Source organism: Bos grunniens, chromosome 3 (genome assembly GCF_055505025.1).
Source record: "Bos grunniens cultivar Pamir isolate PY7600 chromosome 3, Bosgru_T2T1.0, whole genome shotgun sequence".
In the NCBI taxonomy this organism is placed as follows: Eukaryota; Metazoa; Chordata; class Mammalia; order Artiodactyla; family Bovidae; genus Bos; species Bos grunniens.
Genome location: NC_141167.1, coordinates 35139725 through 35158736, shown reverse-complemented (window position 1 = coordinate 35158736; position 19012 = coordinate 35139725). Strand labels below are relative to the sequence as shown.

Sequence of the window (19012 nt, the reverse complement as noted above, 5' to 3'; positions counted from 1 at the left end):
TCTTCGAGCAAGCAACTATGGCTGCTTGGAACCACAGAGCCTTTACCTGGGGTGCACCGGGTGGGAGCCTCCACCCAGGAGTGAATGTGTACGGGACATGCATAGGGAATTCAAGGGGGAACTTGGGAGCTTTTCAAGGCTGGAATGGACATGAAGCATGCGTTCTAAGTCGCTCTTTGCGACTCTATGGCTCATAGCCCGCCAGGCTCCTCTGTTCATGGGATTTCCTGGGAAGAATACTGGAATGGGTTGCCATGCCCTCCTAGGGGGGATCTTCCCAGCCCAGGGATTGAACTTGTATCTCTTAAGTCTCCTGCATTGGTAGGCAGGCTCTTTACCACTAGTGTTACCTGGGAAGCCCATGGACATGGAGAGGCCCATTTAAATCAGACACTGGAAGGAAACTTCCTTCTGCCTCCTACTTTCTCACATCCCCAGCAGATTTCTGCTCAGGGGCCAGATCTTACTTCCACCCTTGTAGAAAAGAAGAAAATAAGAATCAGCACAACTCCTTAAGCACTTATAGTAACCATGGCTAACATTATTTGGTGTCATATGCATTTTGCACCATGTTAAGAGTGTACATGCCTTATTTCATCAATATTCACAGTGACCCCATAAGATGGGTGCTATAATTATTAACCCTATTTTATAGGGGAGAGAAGAGAGGTTACTGTACACCTGAAACTAACACAACATTGTAAATCAACTGTACTCCAACAAAAACTAAAATTACACAAAGGTAAACAGAGGTTAAGTAACTTGCTCAAAAGTACCCAGATAGTAAACGATAAATCCAGAATTCAAACCCAGGTAATAGAATCTATCTGTTTAACTCAGAGGTATATCAAAGGGCAGGGTGGTATGAGCCATTCACCTTGAGTGTGGACAATGTGGGTGGGAGGGCTGTACTCTCTGTAGAGAATTAAAATATAAGAAGAAGACTGGTTAAAAGGTTCATCTGATTTTATTATCACAGGCATTGGCAGTTTGTTGGTGGTAAATCTCCCCTCCAGGGCACACTTCCCATTCTCATAAGACAATTGCCCTAGAAGGTAGCAATCACGAGGCACGTTTACAGGTCTCAGCTTCCATTTAAACACTCCCATCACACCCTGTACCTCTCCTTTAAGTTCTCATAATGAATATATTGGTTATATGTACAATTATTTCTTTATTCTCTGACTTTGTCATTGGCCCAACAACTCCAGGGCGGGTAGGACCTATGTATACAGGTCATACTGAAGCACAGAGATTAGCCTGCTGGTGATGCTCACTCAGTAAATATTTGCTGAATGAATGGATAGTGAATAAATGGTCAACCTAAAATGCCACTGGCTTCCCAGGTCGCTCAGTGGTAAAGAATCTGCCTGCCAGTGCAGGAGATGTAAGAGAGGTGGGTTCAGTCCTTAGGTCAGAAGATCCCCTGAAGGAGGAAATGGCAGCCCACTCCAGTATTCTCGCCAGGAGAATCCCATGGACAGAAGAACCTGGTGGGCTACAGTCCATGGGGTTGCAAAGAATTGGACATGATTGTCTGAGCAGAAAATGCCACCTCCTCCAGGAAGTTTTCCTTAAGGAATGAAGGCCTCAGCTTTTCAGAGTAAAGTGAAGTGAGTGACGTTGGCAGAAGCTGTGTTGCTGGACTGGGCCCCTTTCACCTCCATGGCAGCCCAGGAAGTTCTCTGCCAGGTGAGACGAGCGTGGGTCTTAGTGTAGCTTTGCGCTTTGAACCCCAACATTTCTCCTCATGGAATCACCCTCCCCAGGAAGAGAAGACACCCTTTTTGAGACTGATGTTTGAGAACTACTAGTGACTGGATCTAAGGCCTGGAACTACTTATACTGAGACAAGATTTTGGATTATCTTTAGGACTGCTGAATCTTTGATCAGAATTTAGATATTAAAAAAAATCCCAGTATGTTCCTTAGAGAAATCTACTCTGTTTCTGCATGTTTCTCAGGTGCTGGATAAATGCAACTCTGCAGACAACCCTATGATATGGGATGTAGTTTTTACTCCAAAATGGAAGCATGTTGGTTTATAAGTTCACTACAACTAAGACACATTTTGCTAAAGCACTTCTCACAGGCCATTTCAAGCCTGTTTACTAAATGAGACTGTAATCTTTTATAAATTGTTCTAGATATCATGCTGTATCATGTCCTTTTATTCATCCTTTAAAAAATATATATTTTTTTCCACCAAAAATAAAATGATGCTCCAGGCAGCCTTTCTGAGTGGTCTATCTATAAGAGAAGAGTTCCCAGGTCTCCTCTGACAGGTGGGTCACAGCAAAGTCAGTCCTTGTGTTGGGACACCCGGGAGGGGGGCTGTGTGAACTGTACCAGGAGGGAACAGACACACTGAGGTCAGGGGCACAGACACTCTGGGGTCACAGCTGGCCAGTGGCAGGAACCACTGGAACGGCTCAGCATTTAACATGGAGTCAGGCAGAGTTGAGGTCAGATAAAAAGTCTCCTGACCCCCAAATTCTGCCATGACATCTTTGAAAATTTCTATGATGTTGGAGGAAGGGCCTTCATAAGTAAGGTCCCCAGGGGCCATGTGACACCAAAAGCTTGCTTATCTCCATGGCTTACTACCTGGAGTCTTGATCCTATAAGAGTTTAATTAAGATAGTATCTCCAGAGGACAAATGTCTGCCTTTTTATTGTGTTTAATAAGAAGGGATTTGTGAAACAGTCAATATGCTGGAAAGTATCTTTGTTATATCAATATGATGGAGATGCCTAGAGCAAGTCCTGGAGGGGTGGGAAACAAGAAAGAAAAGTGAGGACAGAGGAGGCTAGATGTACTCTGTAGCCCTTTATGTCCTAAGAAGTATGAGAGAATCTGACCCCAAAGAGAGTGAACTCTAGAAGTAATTTTTCTTTTTGTCCCAATAACCTTCGTTTCCTCTTCCCTCGTCCTGCTTCCTCCCTCCCTCTCTTCTTTTCTCCTTTCTTCCTTTCTCCCATCTCCTTTATTTCCTCCCTCCCTTTATATACATTTATTGAACACCTACTACGTAACATCCCTGTTTTAGGCTCTGTCAGTTACTGGTAAACAAAATCGGCATAGAAGTGAGTCAGTTCTAATGAGGTGGAGCCTATTATACAGAGTGAAGTAAGTCAGAAGGAAACATCAATACAGTATACTAACACATATACATGGAATTTAGAAAGATGGTAATGATGACCCTATGTGCGAGACAGCAAAAGAGATACAGATGTAAAGAACAGACTTTTGGACTCTGTGGGAGAAGGTAAGGGTGGGATGATTTGAGAGAACAGCATTGAACATGTATATTATCATATGTGAAACAGATCGCCAGTCCAGGTTTGATGCATGAGACAGGGTGCTCAGGGCTCATGCACTGGGATGACCCTGACGGATGGGATGGGGAGGGATGGGGAGCGATGGGGAGGTGGGAGGGGGGTTCAGGATGGGGAACACATGTACACCCATGGCTGATTCATGTCAATGTACGGCAAAAACCACTACAATAATTAGCCTCCAATTAAAATAAATAAATTAACAAACAAACAAAATTGGCATAGTTCTCACCCTTGATAGACTTACCAGAAACAAATAGCAAACAAATATCCTCAAAAATATCTATACCAATTCATTACACTTGTGGAACGGAAGTACTGGGCTACAGGATATCATGTGAAGAACACAAGTTTAGATTGGGGGGTGTTGGGAAATACTTTTCTCAGGAAGTGACATTTAAACTCATGAAGGAAGGAACAGGAGGACCTAGGTCACAAGAAAAAGTCTGTGTGTTGGGGGAGGGGTGGCATTACAGCCAAGGGAATAAATGAAATGATAACAATGATAACAATGATGAGGACGATAGAGACAGCAATTTTGAGCAGGTGCCAGTCACTATACTAAGTACCTGATAACTATTTATTCACTTAATCTTTACATCAGCTTTCTGAGACAATCACCATTCGTGTTCCCATTTTTCAGATAGGGAAAATGAGGCACAAAGCTGTGAAGTAGCTTGCTCAACCCAGGTCACATAGCTCGAAGGCAGACACCTGGATAAAACTCGGGTGATGTGGCTGCAGGGAAGGGAGGCCTGGAGAGGGAGATGATGGAAGGGCGGTGGCCTGAGCTGCAGCGACAACAGGGGCGGAGGTGCGGGGCACTGCTAGGCGCTCAGAGGCCATCTCCAAGCGAGACTGTACTTCCCACCAGATGCGTGGGAGAAGTCTACCGTCGGAGTCCTGGAGGGAGAAGAAGCTGTTTGCATGAAATAGCCAGCTAAATAACTAGCCACCTCGCTAAACTTCTTAAACACCACCTGCCCTTTGGCTCTTTCGCTCTGTCTCCACGGTTCTTTCTGGTCTGCCGCTCCAGCACAAGGTGGAGGACACAGTAACGGGAACCCACCCGCCCCCAACCCCAACCCTGCTGTTTGCCAAGCCCAGGCAGGCTCTGGCATTCCTCCGTCTCCTCTGAGGCACCCTTTCTCCCTTCGGATCAGGAGCATCCTCTTCGGTGCCTGTGTGCTGAGAGCAGCTGCCGGTATCTAGAACAACTCCCAGCTGTTCTCCCAACTTTTCTCAAGTGTTTCCAGTGTCAATGCCTCTGCTTAGTGAAAAGAGGAAGGGGGGCGGTAAACAGAGGAGCAAAAGAGAGGCCTAATTTTAGCTGTAGCCAAAAGGACTTTCCCTTAAATACACTGTGATCTCAAAATACTTAGCTAAGCCCATATGGACGAGGCAGAGAGAGGATTTAAAGAGCTACAGAAGAAGAAACATTCAAAGGCCAAAAGGGACAGCCCCTGCCTTGCTTTATGACTTGCGGGGAGAGGAAAGGGATAAAAGCAGAGTATGTCTTTACTCTGTGCCAGGCTATGTGCTGGGTCCCATGAGTGTGCACCAACTCAGTCATTCATCTCCTCCACATGAGTAATGGTGCAGAGACTAGGTCCCCTCATTTTACAGATGAGGAAACTGAGAGCTGGTCAAATTGAAGTTGCTCTCTCCAAGATGGCAAAGCGAACCTGAGAGCCAGGATTTAAACTTGGGCCTGTCTGATTCCACCATGCCTAGCAAGAAGATGTCGAACTGAGGCCAGAAGGGGCACTGGGTACATGGGTTAAGTGGAGATTCAGGGCAGTCTCCGAGCAAGAATCCTGAGGATGCTGGCTCTCAGAACGCCAAGGGGCATCCTTGTGAGAACTGGCACGAATTGCTCAGGGCCTCGACTTTTTCCAATCCTGAAATCCCTCCCAACCCTCCCAAGATGGGCTGGAGGAATGACCAGGCTGTCACTAACCATTTAAAGTAGATAAATCATTTGGTGAATGCCCCTCATCCCTGACTCTAGCACAAAAAGACCTGCACTTTCCACAATCAAAGAAGATGCACTGCTGGGCAAAGGCATCTGAACTGGCTAATCTGCACATCCCCCCCACCTCCACACCCCCGCCTTCTCAAAGTCATGGTGGAATCTGGGCGCCTTCAGAAAACGGGCCACCTGGTAGGACTCATCACGTCAACTTCCTTCATCTCAGTTCAAGCTTAAAAGGCCTCTTCACTGGGAAGCTCCCCAGTGAGGTTTTCCACGCACATCTGGAGATTTCCCACAATAGGCCTTTGAAGCGGCCTGAAGTATTCCGGGAAGTCCGCCTCACTGGGCTGAGGTTTAAAGAGCAGAAGCCCACATTTATTTTTCTTTCCCGCCTTCTTTGACAAAACTGCCCCCAGTGGTTTGTGGGCATTTGCAAAGCAGCCCTGATTTGCAGCTCACTACTTCGAGGGCTGCAGTCTTAAAGAAAAACGACAATGAAGCAAATTCAAAGGGAGCAACTGGCACCAGAAAGATCTGTTTATGTGTTTGGCTCCTCCGCCAGGCTCTGACTCGTGCGTGAGTCATCTTTGCAGCAGGAGGAAAATGGACTCTGGACTCAAAGGGACTTGCTCCATGGCTCAGCATGGGTGACATTCTGTCAAGTCACTTAAACTCTCTGATCTGTGAAAGAATTAATGGTGCCTGCTTTGTGTGGTGCACTAAATGTTACATGAGTTGTGGTGAGAAAATCACTTTACATGTTGTTGTACATGAACTTTAACAGGTCCATGCTGGCTCCTCTGCCAGTATCACCCTCCCTTATATGAGCTAGAAGTGACTTGTTCTTTACAACTCAACTCACGTGGTGGTTTCCTCCTTTGGCAATGTTTTACCTCCATATTGCTTAGGCTAGTTTAGGTAGGCATCTTCCATGTTTCAATACCTACCTATTCCTAATTCATAGTTTATTGTTATTTCCATTTACAGTATGTCTACCATGCCCCCTACTACCATTGTAATGGCTGTAGACACATGGGAACTTTTTCATTGCTGTGTCTCCATACCAAGCACAGTGCCTAGTATACTGATGTGCCCAGTGAATATCAACTGATTAATCAATGTATCTAACAAGTATTTATTAAGCAGCTACTTTGAGTCAGGTACTATTTCAGCTATTGAAAATATACTAGTGAATAAAACAGACACAGCCCTTGCTTTCATAAATTAATATTCTTGTAGGAGAATCAGAAAATACACTAAGGAAATATAGAGAGTGACGTCCTTTTATAGCTCCAGTGTGTAAAGAAGTTAGAAGTCATTACTCCCATTTCTATAATAAGAAAAGAGCTAACAAATGGAAAGTTACTGATGGCTCTCAGATTGTTTCTGCCTGCAATGCAGGAGACCATGATTCGATTCCTGGGTCAGGAAGATCCACTAAAAGGGATAGGCTACCCACTCCAATAAAGGGATAGGCTACCCACTCCAGTATTCTTGGGCTTCCCTTGTGGCTCAGCTGGTAAAGAATCCGTCTGTTATGTGGGAGACCTGGGTTCGATCCCTGGGAAGATCCCCTGGACAATGGAATGGCTATGCATTTCAGTATTCTGGCCTAGAGGATTCCATGGAGAGTCTGTGGGGTCACAAAGAGTCAGACATGACTGAGCGACTTTCACTTCCACTCAGATTGTTTGGAGAAATGAGGTTACGGGGCAAACCACCAGCTTGAGTTCTGGACACACAGGAGAATTCCAAAGAGTTGGAGGCCAGATCTCCTTACCGAGAGTAGAAGCCACTGGAGTCACAAACTGGTAGAAACATTTAAGTGATAATTTTGATGAGGTGCTGGGGGTGTGAGACTGAGAAATTTCAGGGGCTATAGTTTTAGGGGGAGGCCCACACATTCATGAATTTTACCTCTGGGAACCCTACCAGGTACTCACTGTAAAGAAGCAAGAATGATCCCCCACTGGTTCCAGCAGGAGTGAAAGAGAAGAAACACTGTGATATATGCCAGAGAGTTCTTTATAACAAAGGTCTACTTTCAAGGATAAAAGGCTTAACCAAAGCCTCATCCTATACAGGGGAGGGACATCTTTTGAACCCTAGCCCCTTCTAACCTGCCGTTCTCACTTAACAAGGGAGGTAAAAAGGTAAGAAACTTTGTGAAGGTCACAACCCAAGGACACAGGCTCAAGATTAAATCAAGTGCTTTCCCTTTCCCACCCCTTAAAACCACACTACCAAGTGCTCCAGTAAAATAATAGTGGATTACAGCTGAAAGTTGCAGGCTCTGTTTATGGAGGAGTTCCTGGGGAAGCCCTAAGACAGAAAAAAATTTAAGCCATATCAAAGAAAGAAAGAAGAATAAAAAGCAAGAAAAAAATAATAAAAGGCAGAAATCAATGAAACTGAACACAGGAGAACAATAGAGAAAATCAATGAAACTAAAATCTGGTTCTTTGAAAAGATTAATTAAATAGATGAACCTTTAACCAGGTTAACCAAGATAGAGAGAGGACACAAAATACTAATATCAGATATTAAAGAGAGATCATGATTATTGATCCCATGGACATCGATCAGATAAAAAAAGAATCTATGAGCAACTCTATGCCCACAAATTTTATAACTTAGATGAAACAGACTATTCAATGAAAGATTCAAACTTCAAAAAAGCCCACAAAGCACCAGGCTCAGATGGTTTTACTAGTGAATCCTACCAAACACTTAAAAAATAAATTATACCAGTTCTTCACTATCTCCTCCAAAAAAAAAAGAGGAGCAGAGCAAAGACATTCTGACTCATTCTGAGGCCAGCATTACTCTACTACCAAAAATCAGATAATGACATTTCAAGAAAGGAAATCCAAAAACAAATACGTCATGAATATAGACGCAAAATCTTTAATATTATCAATATATTAGCATGTCGAATTAAATAACGTAAAAAAAGAAATATACACCGCAACCAAATAGAAATTATTCCAGTTATGCAAGACTGGTTCAACACTCAAAATTCAATCAGTGTAATTCACCACATCAACAGGTTAAAGAATAATAATCATATTAATAGATGCAGAAAAGACATCTGACAAACTTTAACACCTATTCATGATTAAAAACTCTCAGCAAACTTGGAAAATATGGGAACAAATCCAATTTGATAAAGAACATCTACCAAAACCTCTACAGCTAACATCATACTTAATGAGAAAAAACTGGGAACAAGGCAAGGATGTCCTTTCTTACCATTCTTATTCAAGATTGTATTGGTCTTAGATGGTACAATAAGACAAGAAAAGGAAACAAAAAGTATACAAACTGGGAAGGAAGAAATAAAGCTGTCTTCATTCTCAGATGACATAACTATCTATGTGGAAAACTCCAAATTAAAAAAAAAAAAAAAACACCGTTTGAACTAATGAAAGAGCACAGTAAAGTCACAGGACATAAGGTAATATATAATTATGTCCCACAAGTTGCTAGCAATGAAATACTGGAATTTGAAGTAAAAATAATTTATATTAGCAAACTGCAAAACCTAAAATATTTTGGCATAAGTTTAACATAAAATATACAGAATCTATGTATGGAAAAGTACATAACTCTAATGAAAGAAATTAAAGAAGATCTAAGTAAATGGAGAGATATTCTGTATTCATGGATTGTAAGATTCAATGTTGTTAAGATGACAAATTTTCCCAACTTGATCAATAGATTCAACACAGTCCCAACTGAACATTCAGAAAGCTATTTTGTAAATCATCAACAAAATGATTCTAAGATTTATATGAAAGGCAAAAGACATAGATTAGTCAATATAATAGTAAAGAAGAAGAACAAAGTCAGACTTCATGACTCACTATGCGAAGTGAAAGTCGCTTAGTCATGTCTGACTCTGTGACCCCACGGACTGGGGCCTGCCAGGCTCCTCTGTCCTGGGATTCTCCAGGCAAGAACACTGGAGTGGGTAGCTGTTCCCTTCTCCAGGGGATCTTCCCAACCCAGGGATCAAACCCAGGTCTCCCACATTGAAGGCAGATTCTTTACCATCTGAGCCACCAGGAAGTCCAAGAATACTAGAGTGGATAGTCTAGCCCTTCTCCAGGTGATCTTCCCGACCCAGGAATCGAATTGGGGTCTCCTGCACTGCAGGCAGATTCTTTATTGGCTGAGCTACCAGGGGAAGCCCGTGACTTACATAAAGCTATAATAATCACAATAGTGTGGAACTGGTGAAAGAACAGGAAAACAGATCAATGAAGTCAGTCCATAAATAGGCCCACACAAACACAATTAGCTGATCTTTGACAAAGGAGCAAAGTCAATTCACAGGATAAAGGGTAGTCTTTTCAATAAATGATGCTGAAACAAGTGGACACACACATGCAAAAAGAATAATCAAATAATCTATGCACTGACATTATACCTCCCACAAAACCTAACTTAAAATGGCTCATAAACCCAAAGGTAAAATGTGCAACCATAAAAGTTCTAGAACATAACACAGGAGAAAATTAAGGTGGCCTTGGGTTTAACAATAAGTTTTTAGATACAACATCAAAAGAACAATCCATGAAAGAAAAAATCGATTAGCTGGATCATTAACATTTAAAAACTGCTCTGTGATAGACAATTTCAAGGGAATGAATAGACTAGCCACAGACTTGGAGAACATATCTGTAAAACATACATTTGAGAATTTGCATCCAAAATATACAAAGAATACTTAAAATTCAACAATAACAAAAGAAGCAACCCAGTAAAAAGATGACCAAAAGATATGAACTTAACCAAAGAAAATAGGCTGACGGCAAATAATCATATGAAAAGATGCTCAACATCATTTTCCATTAGCAAATTAAAAATTAAAACAATAATGATATATCACTACAAACCTATATATATCACTACAAAATAGCCCAGATCCACAAAACTGGCAGTATCAAACTTTCACATAAATGGTGAGCAACAGGAACTCTCAATCTTTGCTGGTGGAACTTCAAAATAGTACAGCTACTTTGGAAGATAGTTTGCTCTTTTATAACAAATGTGAATATAGTCTTATTGTGCAACCTAGCTCAGTAGGTGAGTGAATAAATAAGCTGGTATATCTGTACCATCTACACCAATTGAATATTATTACACAATAAAAAGAAATGAATTACCAAGCTTCAATAAGACATGGATGCATCTTACATGCATATTACCAAGTGAGAGAAATGAGTCTGAAAAGGTTAAATATTCATGATTCCAATTATGTGACATTCTGGAATGTAACCATGTATATACAACATTATACATTTGTCAAAACCACTGAATGTTACAGCACAAAGAGTGAGCCATAAGATGTGCAAATTCAAAAAGTAATTTCAGAGATGAGGGGAATCCTATGATGGAATACAGTAGGTGTCAAGCAATCTAACTGTAATACAATGTATGATATGAGACCATCTCACTGTAGGTTGTGGGAGATTAAGGTGCTGATCTAAATAATTTTGGAAATGAGAAGAGTTTGTAAAACTAAAGGCAAAAGAAACTGTACATAAATAGTGTACTCTAGTTGATGAAGCTATACTCCATAAGAGTCTGGCTTAATAATTCCGATATTTCCATACAGGTGCACTGGAATTGAACAATTGAAAAGCGATGGTGAATGGTGGGAGCCAGGTTTCTCACTATGTGAGTGAGAGTTTACAAATAAGCGAAAGGGGAAGGTTAGACTGATTCATGTGGTAACAGACTACAGTTGTAGACATCAGTATAAATTAATGTGTAGCTTAATGTAGACAGAGATGATTATATATAGAAATACTTATAGAGATGGGTATATACACAGATTAGTATATGCACATATATTTCCTTTCACTGTCCACTGGATCATTCTCTAATAAAAACAATCAGAGTTCCTGGAGAAGTGTCTGATTCCAGCTCTGGGGCAAGAAATATAAAAGGTGAGCCTGGAACATCTTGTACTGCCCAAAATTAAAGAAGTAATTAAAAAAAATACTATAGAATTATGAGGTTATATCAGGGAGATAAAGAAGGCAATTAAGGAGCTTGCAATGGTCAAAAGTGGAAGAATTGGGAAACAGGGTAAGTAGTATGGGATTATAACCCAAAATATACCATAGATAGCTATGAATGCAAACTATCATAAAGAAATGACTAAGTAAATACAGAAAGAATGAATGAATAAGGACATGAATCTCCCACACAGAATTCTATGTAAATATTCCACCCTTAAGGAAATAGAGCATGATTTCCATGCTGTTAAGTGTGGGATTCACACAGTGACTTCCTCCCAAAGAGAACAGCATGTAAAGTAGAAAAAGAGCAATTTTACAGTGGAGAAACCTGGCTTACACTACTTCAGCCAGGTGATCAAAGTCAGCGTCAACAATGACAAGCCATATTGACAGTAGGTACCTTTGATGTGATGTGATGAGAATGGTACTTCATCTCTGTGGTCCTCCTCCCCCAAACTTACAGCCACAGTCTAATCATAAGAGAAGCATCAGACAAATGCCAATTGAACATTCTATAAGACTCCTCCAAACTGTCAGGGTCATCAAAAACCAGAGAAGCCTAAGGACACATGATGTTTAAGTGTAATCTAATATACTGGATGGGATCCTGGAACAAGTAAAGGATATTATGTTAAAATTGAGGAAATCTAAATAAAGTATGGACTTTAATAATAACCTATCAATATTGGTTAACTAATTGCAACAAACATACTATACTAATGTAAGATGCTAATAATAAGGGACACTGGGCATGGGGTTTATGCCCAGTTTATGAAAACTCTATATTTTTACAGAGATATAATTACATAATTTTATATAATTTTCTATAAATACAACATCGTTCAAAAAAAGAGTTTATTAAAATAATATATGAATAAGTACACATACACATACATTATGTTAGGTGGTGATGAGTACTAGGGAAACAAAACCAAGTAGGATAAGGGGATGAAGGATTCTCTACAGGAGTCGAGAAGGCAGTTTGTACAGGGCAGCGGGAAAGGCATCACTCTGAAACAACGATGTTAGAGCAGAGATCTGAAAGGGATGAGAAGATGAACCATGCAAATATCTAAGGAAGAGGAGTCTACGCAGAGGGAACTATATGTCTGAAAGCCCAGAGGTGGAAGTGTGCTTAGTATATGGACAGAGAGTGAAGGGGCCAGGGCAGATATGCAACCTGGGAAAGGGGCAAAGAGCTGGAGATGAAGGCAGAAAAGGACTGGGTGCCAGGTGGGCACCCTTGTAGGCCACAGTGAGGATCAAATAAATGAATCAATAAATGAGATGAATGGAAACTGTTCATTTTGAAATTTATTTTAGGTACTCCAGTTTTTCAAAAAAGTTTAAATAAAGAGACATCCTTTGTAATACACCTCCCTCCCCCAAGCATATGCAAATATTTTATCATAAGAACACAAAATCTCTTATCCATTAATTGCTCTAACAAGACCCTCTAGACCCACCAAAGCAGTCTAAGGCATGCCATCTCCTCCCTGAAACTAAATTTCAGTCTAGTTTCTAGACAGGCAAAGTGAAATGAAGGCTTGAGGCCAACTTTTCACATAATTCAATTAAAAAAAAACAACTACATATGCCTGAAATCTTTAGATAATGGAAAGAAAAGTGGATTTTCCTCTCTTCATTATTAGAGCAATTGGCTCAAACTCTCATTTCATTTTGGACGTGTAGGCACAACCCAGAGTCTGTAATTAGTTTCAAACCACCAAAGTAGAAACAGAATAAAACCTCAACTAACTGAAGGAACTTTTTTTCCCTGACATACTTGGCTTTCAATGGCTAGAGGCATAAGGCACTGATCCAAAAAGCAAGCTTATGACTGAGATTGATTTAAAAAAACAAAACAAAATAACTTGCAAAGTATGCCTTGGGTGAGTCCAATATAAGCTCCTTACCTACTGCCTTTTCCCTCTCTTAATTCCAGTCCCACATAAGGAGAAAAGTTATCCTTCAGGATGACAAAATCCCCAGTTATTGGAGGACAGCCCCCCAGGCTCATCACTAGCACGCTAAGATGGACACGGAACTCTCACCTCTTTCAGAGATTTGTACGAATAGGCTGAAATAAAAAATACTTTTATTTGAACTTCCGTTTTACCAGAAAGGTATATAAACCAAGGCATTCAGTTGCATGAATATGAGAATAAAGTGTGACTCTCTCAAGAGTGGGGACTTGATCTGAGAGTACCTTGGTTTATTCATGGCTACACTCAATCACTGGACACGTCTTTGGAGAAGCCACTCTTTCTGAACCTTGGTTTCTTCATCTGTAAAATGACAATTCTAATGTTTGCCTGAAAAGCTCTTATCAAGATGAAATGTAAGTTCATTTGTATCTTTTTTTTTTTTTGAAGAAACTTATTTACAAAACAGAAACACAGACTCACAGATTTAATGAATGTATTTATGGTTGCCAGTGGGGAAAGGCGGGGATAAGGGATACATTGAGAGTTTGGGATTGATACGGACTGCTGCTGCTGCACTGCTATGTTAACTCATATATGTGGAATCTAAAAAAATAGTACAGATGAACATATTTCCAGGGTGGGAATAGAGATGCAGATATAGAGATGGACATGTGGTTACAGGGAGGCAAGGGGAGCGGGGGACGAGCTGGGAGATTAGACTTGACAGCTAGCTAGTGGGAACCTGCTATAAAGAACAGGAAGCTCAGTTCGGTGCTCTGTGATGACATAGTGGGTGGGATGGGGGTGGGACTGGAGGGAGGTCCAAGAGGCAGGGGATATATGTATATATACAGCTGACTCGTTTCCTGTATAGCAGAAACTAACACAGCACTGTAAAGCAATTATATTCCTATAAAAATAAATTTAAAAATGAGATAAGATAAACACAGTGAAAGTGTTAATTGCTCAGTTGTATCTGAATCTTTGTGACCCCGTGGACTGTAGCCTGCCAGGTTCCTCTGTCCAGGGAATTCTCCAAGCAAGAATACTGGAGTGGCTAACCATTCCCTTCTCCAGGGGATTGTCCTGACCCAAGGATCAAAAGATAAACAAGGACCTACTGTAAAAATATTAATAAATTAAAAATATATGCTTTATAAGGTTAAAAATAAAAATACATTTATACATAAAAATAGATAAAATGATATATGTCCCTAAAACTGCCTAGAATAGGGTATGGCCTGTAGTAAGTGATTAACATGCATTGCTTCCTCTCATAAACATACATCCTATATTTGTACCTGGCATAGATTTGGCAAAGAGTAGCCTCCTGATAAATGCCTGCTGAGTAAATAACTGTGTGAACTATCTCCAGGGAGTCTTGAATGATACTTATATAATGATACTTAATATAATGCTGATAATAACTACCACTTGTTGAGAACTTACTGCTGGTCAGGTGGTGTGACACGTGCTCGCATACATCATTTCACCAAAGTCTCACAACTACCCCATAAGACAGACCTTTTCCCCTCCACTTTACAAATGAAGGACAGAGACAGAGCAATTTTCCTGGGATGACACAGCTAGCAAGCAGAAATGGATTTTAAACCCATATGCTTCTGATTTCAGAGGCCATGACTTAACTGCTATAGCATTCTGGGTAGAATTGTAACGCACATTAAAAAAAACAAACAACAAACAAAACAACAATGAAAGGCCTTTTGACTTCTTCTGTTAAAGACTCCACCAGTGTGAATAAGTCTTTGCTGCTCCCGGAATAGCCTCATCTAGTTGGACTGGCAGCTACCGGGCCAGGAACAGATGGGACTGCTAACATGGTCAGGGACCAGCCTATGAGAAAGTGGCTGAACAAGCTGTCCAGTCCTGTTTCCAGGATCCAATACAAATCTGATGGGGATGCCACTCGTGTGGGCTGGCACTGGAGGGAGGAAGCTGGGTGCTAGAGTCTTACCTTGAACAAAGAGGTAAAAGTGCCCCAAATAATTATTATTATTAATTTGTAATAAAAAAAAATTATTCAGAGAAGGAGAACTGGAGGTTGGGCATAAGTGCTACTGGATTGGGAAGCTAGAACCAAGGGCACTGGGTATGGCCAGGAGCCAGGAGGTGGCGGAGGTGGGGAGGCGTGGGGGCAGGGTCTGTGCAGAGGACACAGTGAAATGTTCCAGACGGGCTGTGAGAAGTACCAGGCTGTGGCAAGGAGTCTTCTCAGTGGGAGGTCCCGACCCTGTGGTGTGGAGGCAGGGCTGTCAGTGTGCAGGTGATGGAGTGGGAAGTGTGTGTACGGGTGCTCAGTTGCTCAGTCACGTCTGACTCTCTGTGACTCCAAGGACTGTTGCCGCCAGGCTCTTCTATCCATGTTTTTGTTTTTTGTTTTTTTTCAGGGAAGAATAGTGGAGTGGGTTGCCATTTCCTCCTCCAGGGGACCTTCCCGACCCAGGAAACGAACCTGCGTCTCCTGCATTGGAAGGCAGGTTCTTTATCCCTGAGCCAAATGGAAGCCCTGATGGGGTGGGACAGAACAGCCTTAACCCCAGAACCGTCTCTGAGGTAAATGTGCCTCAGAGACCATGTGAAAATGACTAAGAGCAAGGACTCTGGTGCCACACTGCCTGGGTTCAAAGCTTAGTTTCTCTATTTACCAGCTGCGTGACCACAGCCATGTTGCTTAACCTCTCTATGCCTCTGTCTCCCCATATATCCAAAGGGGATGAAAATGCTCCCTATCTCGTGGGGTTTTTATGAAGATTAAATATATAGAGAGAAATGGCTAGAAGAGAACATGAAAAGTGCTGGTTCCAGAAGTATTTACATATTATCTACTGTTCTTATTATTACCACCTCCAAAAGTTGATGAGAAAACACAGAAGATGGTGTCTAACTCCAACAGCATAAAATTCCTCCCCATTCCCTCTTCCTATACAAGTGCAACTTTAGCAGTAGAGCCAGGACTTGAACCTAAATCTTCAGGCTCCAAGTCCTATGTACCTCAGGCATGGCTGGTAGAAAGGTCTAAGCAGTGCTGGTCTTGGCCCTCTGACTAACATATACATGCCCCTCTCTTCTTGCCAGATCCTCTTCAGTCATCCCAAACCTAAGCTCTTACAGCTCAATTCAAGGAGGGCTTGGATACTGCATATCACACTTGTGGGTTCATATTCCCTCCTTCCTGATGAGAGAGTCAGTTCCTAGGAAGGTTGATAAGAAGTCCAGGGTCCCCAAGGAGGAGATAGCGGTTTGGAATTCTCAAGGAGGAGGAAAGAACAAATGTCTTTTTTTCCCTCTACATTCCTTAGTCTTAGTCACACAAACTTTTTTTTTTTTTTTTCTTTAAGCCAAGAACTGATGATTACACAACAAACAACTCAGTTTAAGCTCTGTACTAAGGATTATATAACAACAATGTATCCTGCTTGAGGACAGTTTCCTCTTCCTAAAAATGTGACTAATCCTAATACCTTAGAATGTATATTATGGGAGTGGGTCTGGTAAAGTCTTTCTATTGTTAGGTTCTATTCCCGTTATCTTAAAATGTAAAGTGCGGAAGTTCAGTACAGTTCAGTTCAGTCACTCAGTCCTATCCAACTCTTTGCAACCCCATGGATTGCAGCAAGTAAGACCTCCCTGTCCATCACTGACTCCTGGAGTTTATTCAAACTTATGTCCATCGAGTTGGTGGTGCCATCCAACCATCTCATCCTCTGTCGTCCCCTTCTCCTCCTACTTTCAATCTTTCACAGCATCAGGCTCTTTTCCAAAAAGTCAGTTCTTCTCATCAGGTGGTTAAAGTATTGGAGTTTCAGCTTTAGCATCAGTCCTTCCAATGATTATTCAGGACTAATTTCCTTTAGGATTGACTGGTTTGATTTCTTTGCAATCTAAGGGACTCTGAAGAGTCTTCTCCAACACCACAGTTCAAAAGTATAAATTCTTCAGTGCTCAGCTTTCTTTATGGTCCAACTCTCACATCCATACATGACTACTGGAAAAACCATCGCTTTGACTAGATGGACTTTTTTTTGGCAAAGTAATGTCTCTGCTTTTTTAATATGCTGTCTAAGTTGGTCATAGCTTTTCTTCCAAGGAGTAAGAGTCTTTTCATTTCATGGCTGCAGTCACCATCCTCAGTGATTTTGGAGCCCCCCAAAATAAAGTCTGTCACTGTTTCCATTGTTTCCCCATCTATTTGCTGCAAAGTGATGGGACCAGATGCCATGATCTTAGTTTTCTGAATGTTGAGTTTTAAGCCAACTTTTTCACTCTCCTCTTTCACTTTCATCAAGAGGCTCTTAAGTTTTTCTTCACTTTCTGCCATAAGGGTGGTGTTATCTGCATAACTGAAGTTATTGCTATTTCTCCCGGCAATCTTGATTCTACCTTGTGCTTCCATCCAGCCCAGCATTTCGCATGATGTACTCTGCATATAAGTTAAATAAGCAGGGTGACAATATACAGCCTTGATGTATTCCTTTCCTGATTTGGAACCAGTCTGTTGTTCCATGTCCAGTTCTCACTGTTGTTTCCTGATCTGCATACAGATTTCTCAGGAGGCAGGGAAGGTTGTCTGGTATTCCCATCTCTTGAAGAATTTTCCAGTTTGTTGTGATCCACACAGTCCAAGGCTTTGGCATAGTCAAGAAAGCAGAAGTAGTTGTTTTTCTGGAACTCTCTCTCTTTTTCAATGATCCCAGATGTTGGCAATTTGATCTCTGGTTCCTCTGTCTTTTCTAAATCCAGCTTGAACATTTTGAAGTTCATGGTTCATGTACTGTTGAAGTCTGGCTTGGAAAATTTTGAGAATTACTTTGCTAGCCTGTGAGATGAGTGCAATTGTGCAGTAGTTTGAGAATTCTATGGCTTTGCCTTTCTTTGGGATTGGAATGAAAACTTATCTTTTCCAGCCATGTGGCCACTGCTGAGTTTTCCAAATCTGCTGACATATTGAGTGTAGCACTTTCATGGCATCATCTTTTAGGATTTAAAATAGTTCAACTGGAATTCCATCACCTCCACTAGCTTTGTTCGTAGTGATGCTTTCTAAGGCCCACTTGACTTCACATTCCAGGATGTCTGGCTCTAGGTGAGTGATCACACCATCATGGTTATCTGGGTCATGAAGATCTTTTTTGTATAGTTCTTCCGTGTATTCTTGCCACCTCTTCTTAATATCTTCTGCTTCTGTTAGGTCCATTTCTGTCCTTTATCAAGCCCATCGTTGCATGAAATGTTCCCTTGGTATCTCTAATTTTCTTGAAGAGATCTCTAGTCTTTCCCATTCTGTTGTTTTCCTCTATTTCTTTGCATTGATCACTGAGGAAGGCTTTCTTATCTCTCCTTGCTATTCTTTGGAACTCTGCATTCAAATGGGTATATCTTTCCTTTTCTCCTTTGCCTTTTGCTTCTCTTCTTTTCTCAGCTATTTGTAAGGCCTCCTCAGACAACCATTTTGACTTTTTGCATTTCTTTTTCTTGAGGATGGTCTTGATCCCTGCCTTCTGTACAATGTCATGAACCTCCATCCATAGTTCATCAGGCACTCTATCAGATCTAATGCCTTGAATCTATTTGTCACTTTCACTGTATAATCAAAAGGGATTTGATTTAGGTCATACCTGAATGGTCTAGTGGTTTTCCCTACTTTATTCAATTAAAGTCTGAATTTGGCAATAAGGAGTTCATGATCTGAGCCACAGTCAGCTCCTGGTCTTGTTTTT

The 19012-nt window shown here is 41.3% G+C and overlaps 1 protein-coding gene across 24 annotated transcripts in view; it reads right to left on the bottom strand.

The window, feature by feature from the left end:
- Positions 1-19012, bottom strand: part of FGGY (FGGY carbohydrate kinase domain containing) — a 532748-nt gene that overhangs the window by 53862 nt on the left and 459874 nt on the right. Inside the window, exon 15 of one of the 24 annotated variants that reach the window (XM_086390235.1) lies at positions 3906-4242. The exons of the other annotated variants lie outside the window; for them this stretch is intronic. Within the exon in view, the coding sequence (XP_086246361.1) occupies positions 4021-4242 (222 nt within the window). The 3' untranslated portion in view covers positions 3906-4020. Of the gene's footprint in view, positions 1-3905; positions 4243-19012 lie in introns of those variants that run through there. 24 annotated transcript variants of the gene reach the window in all.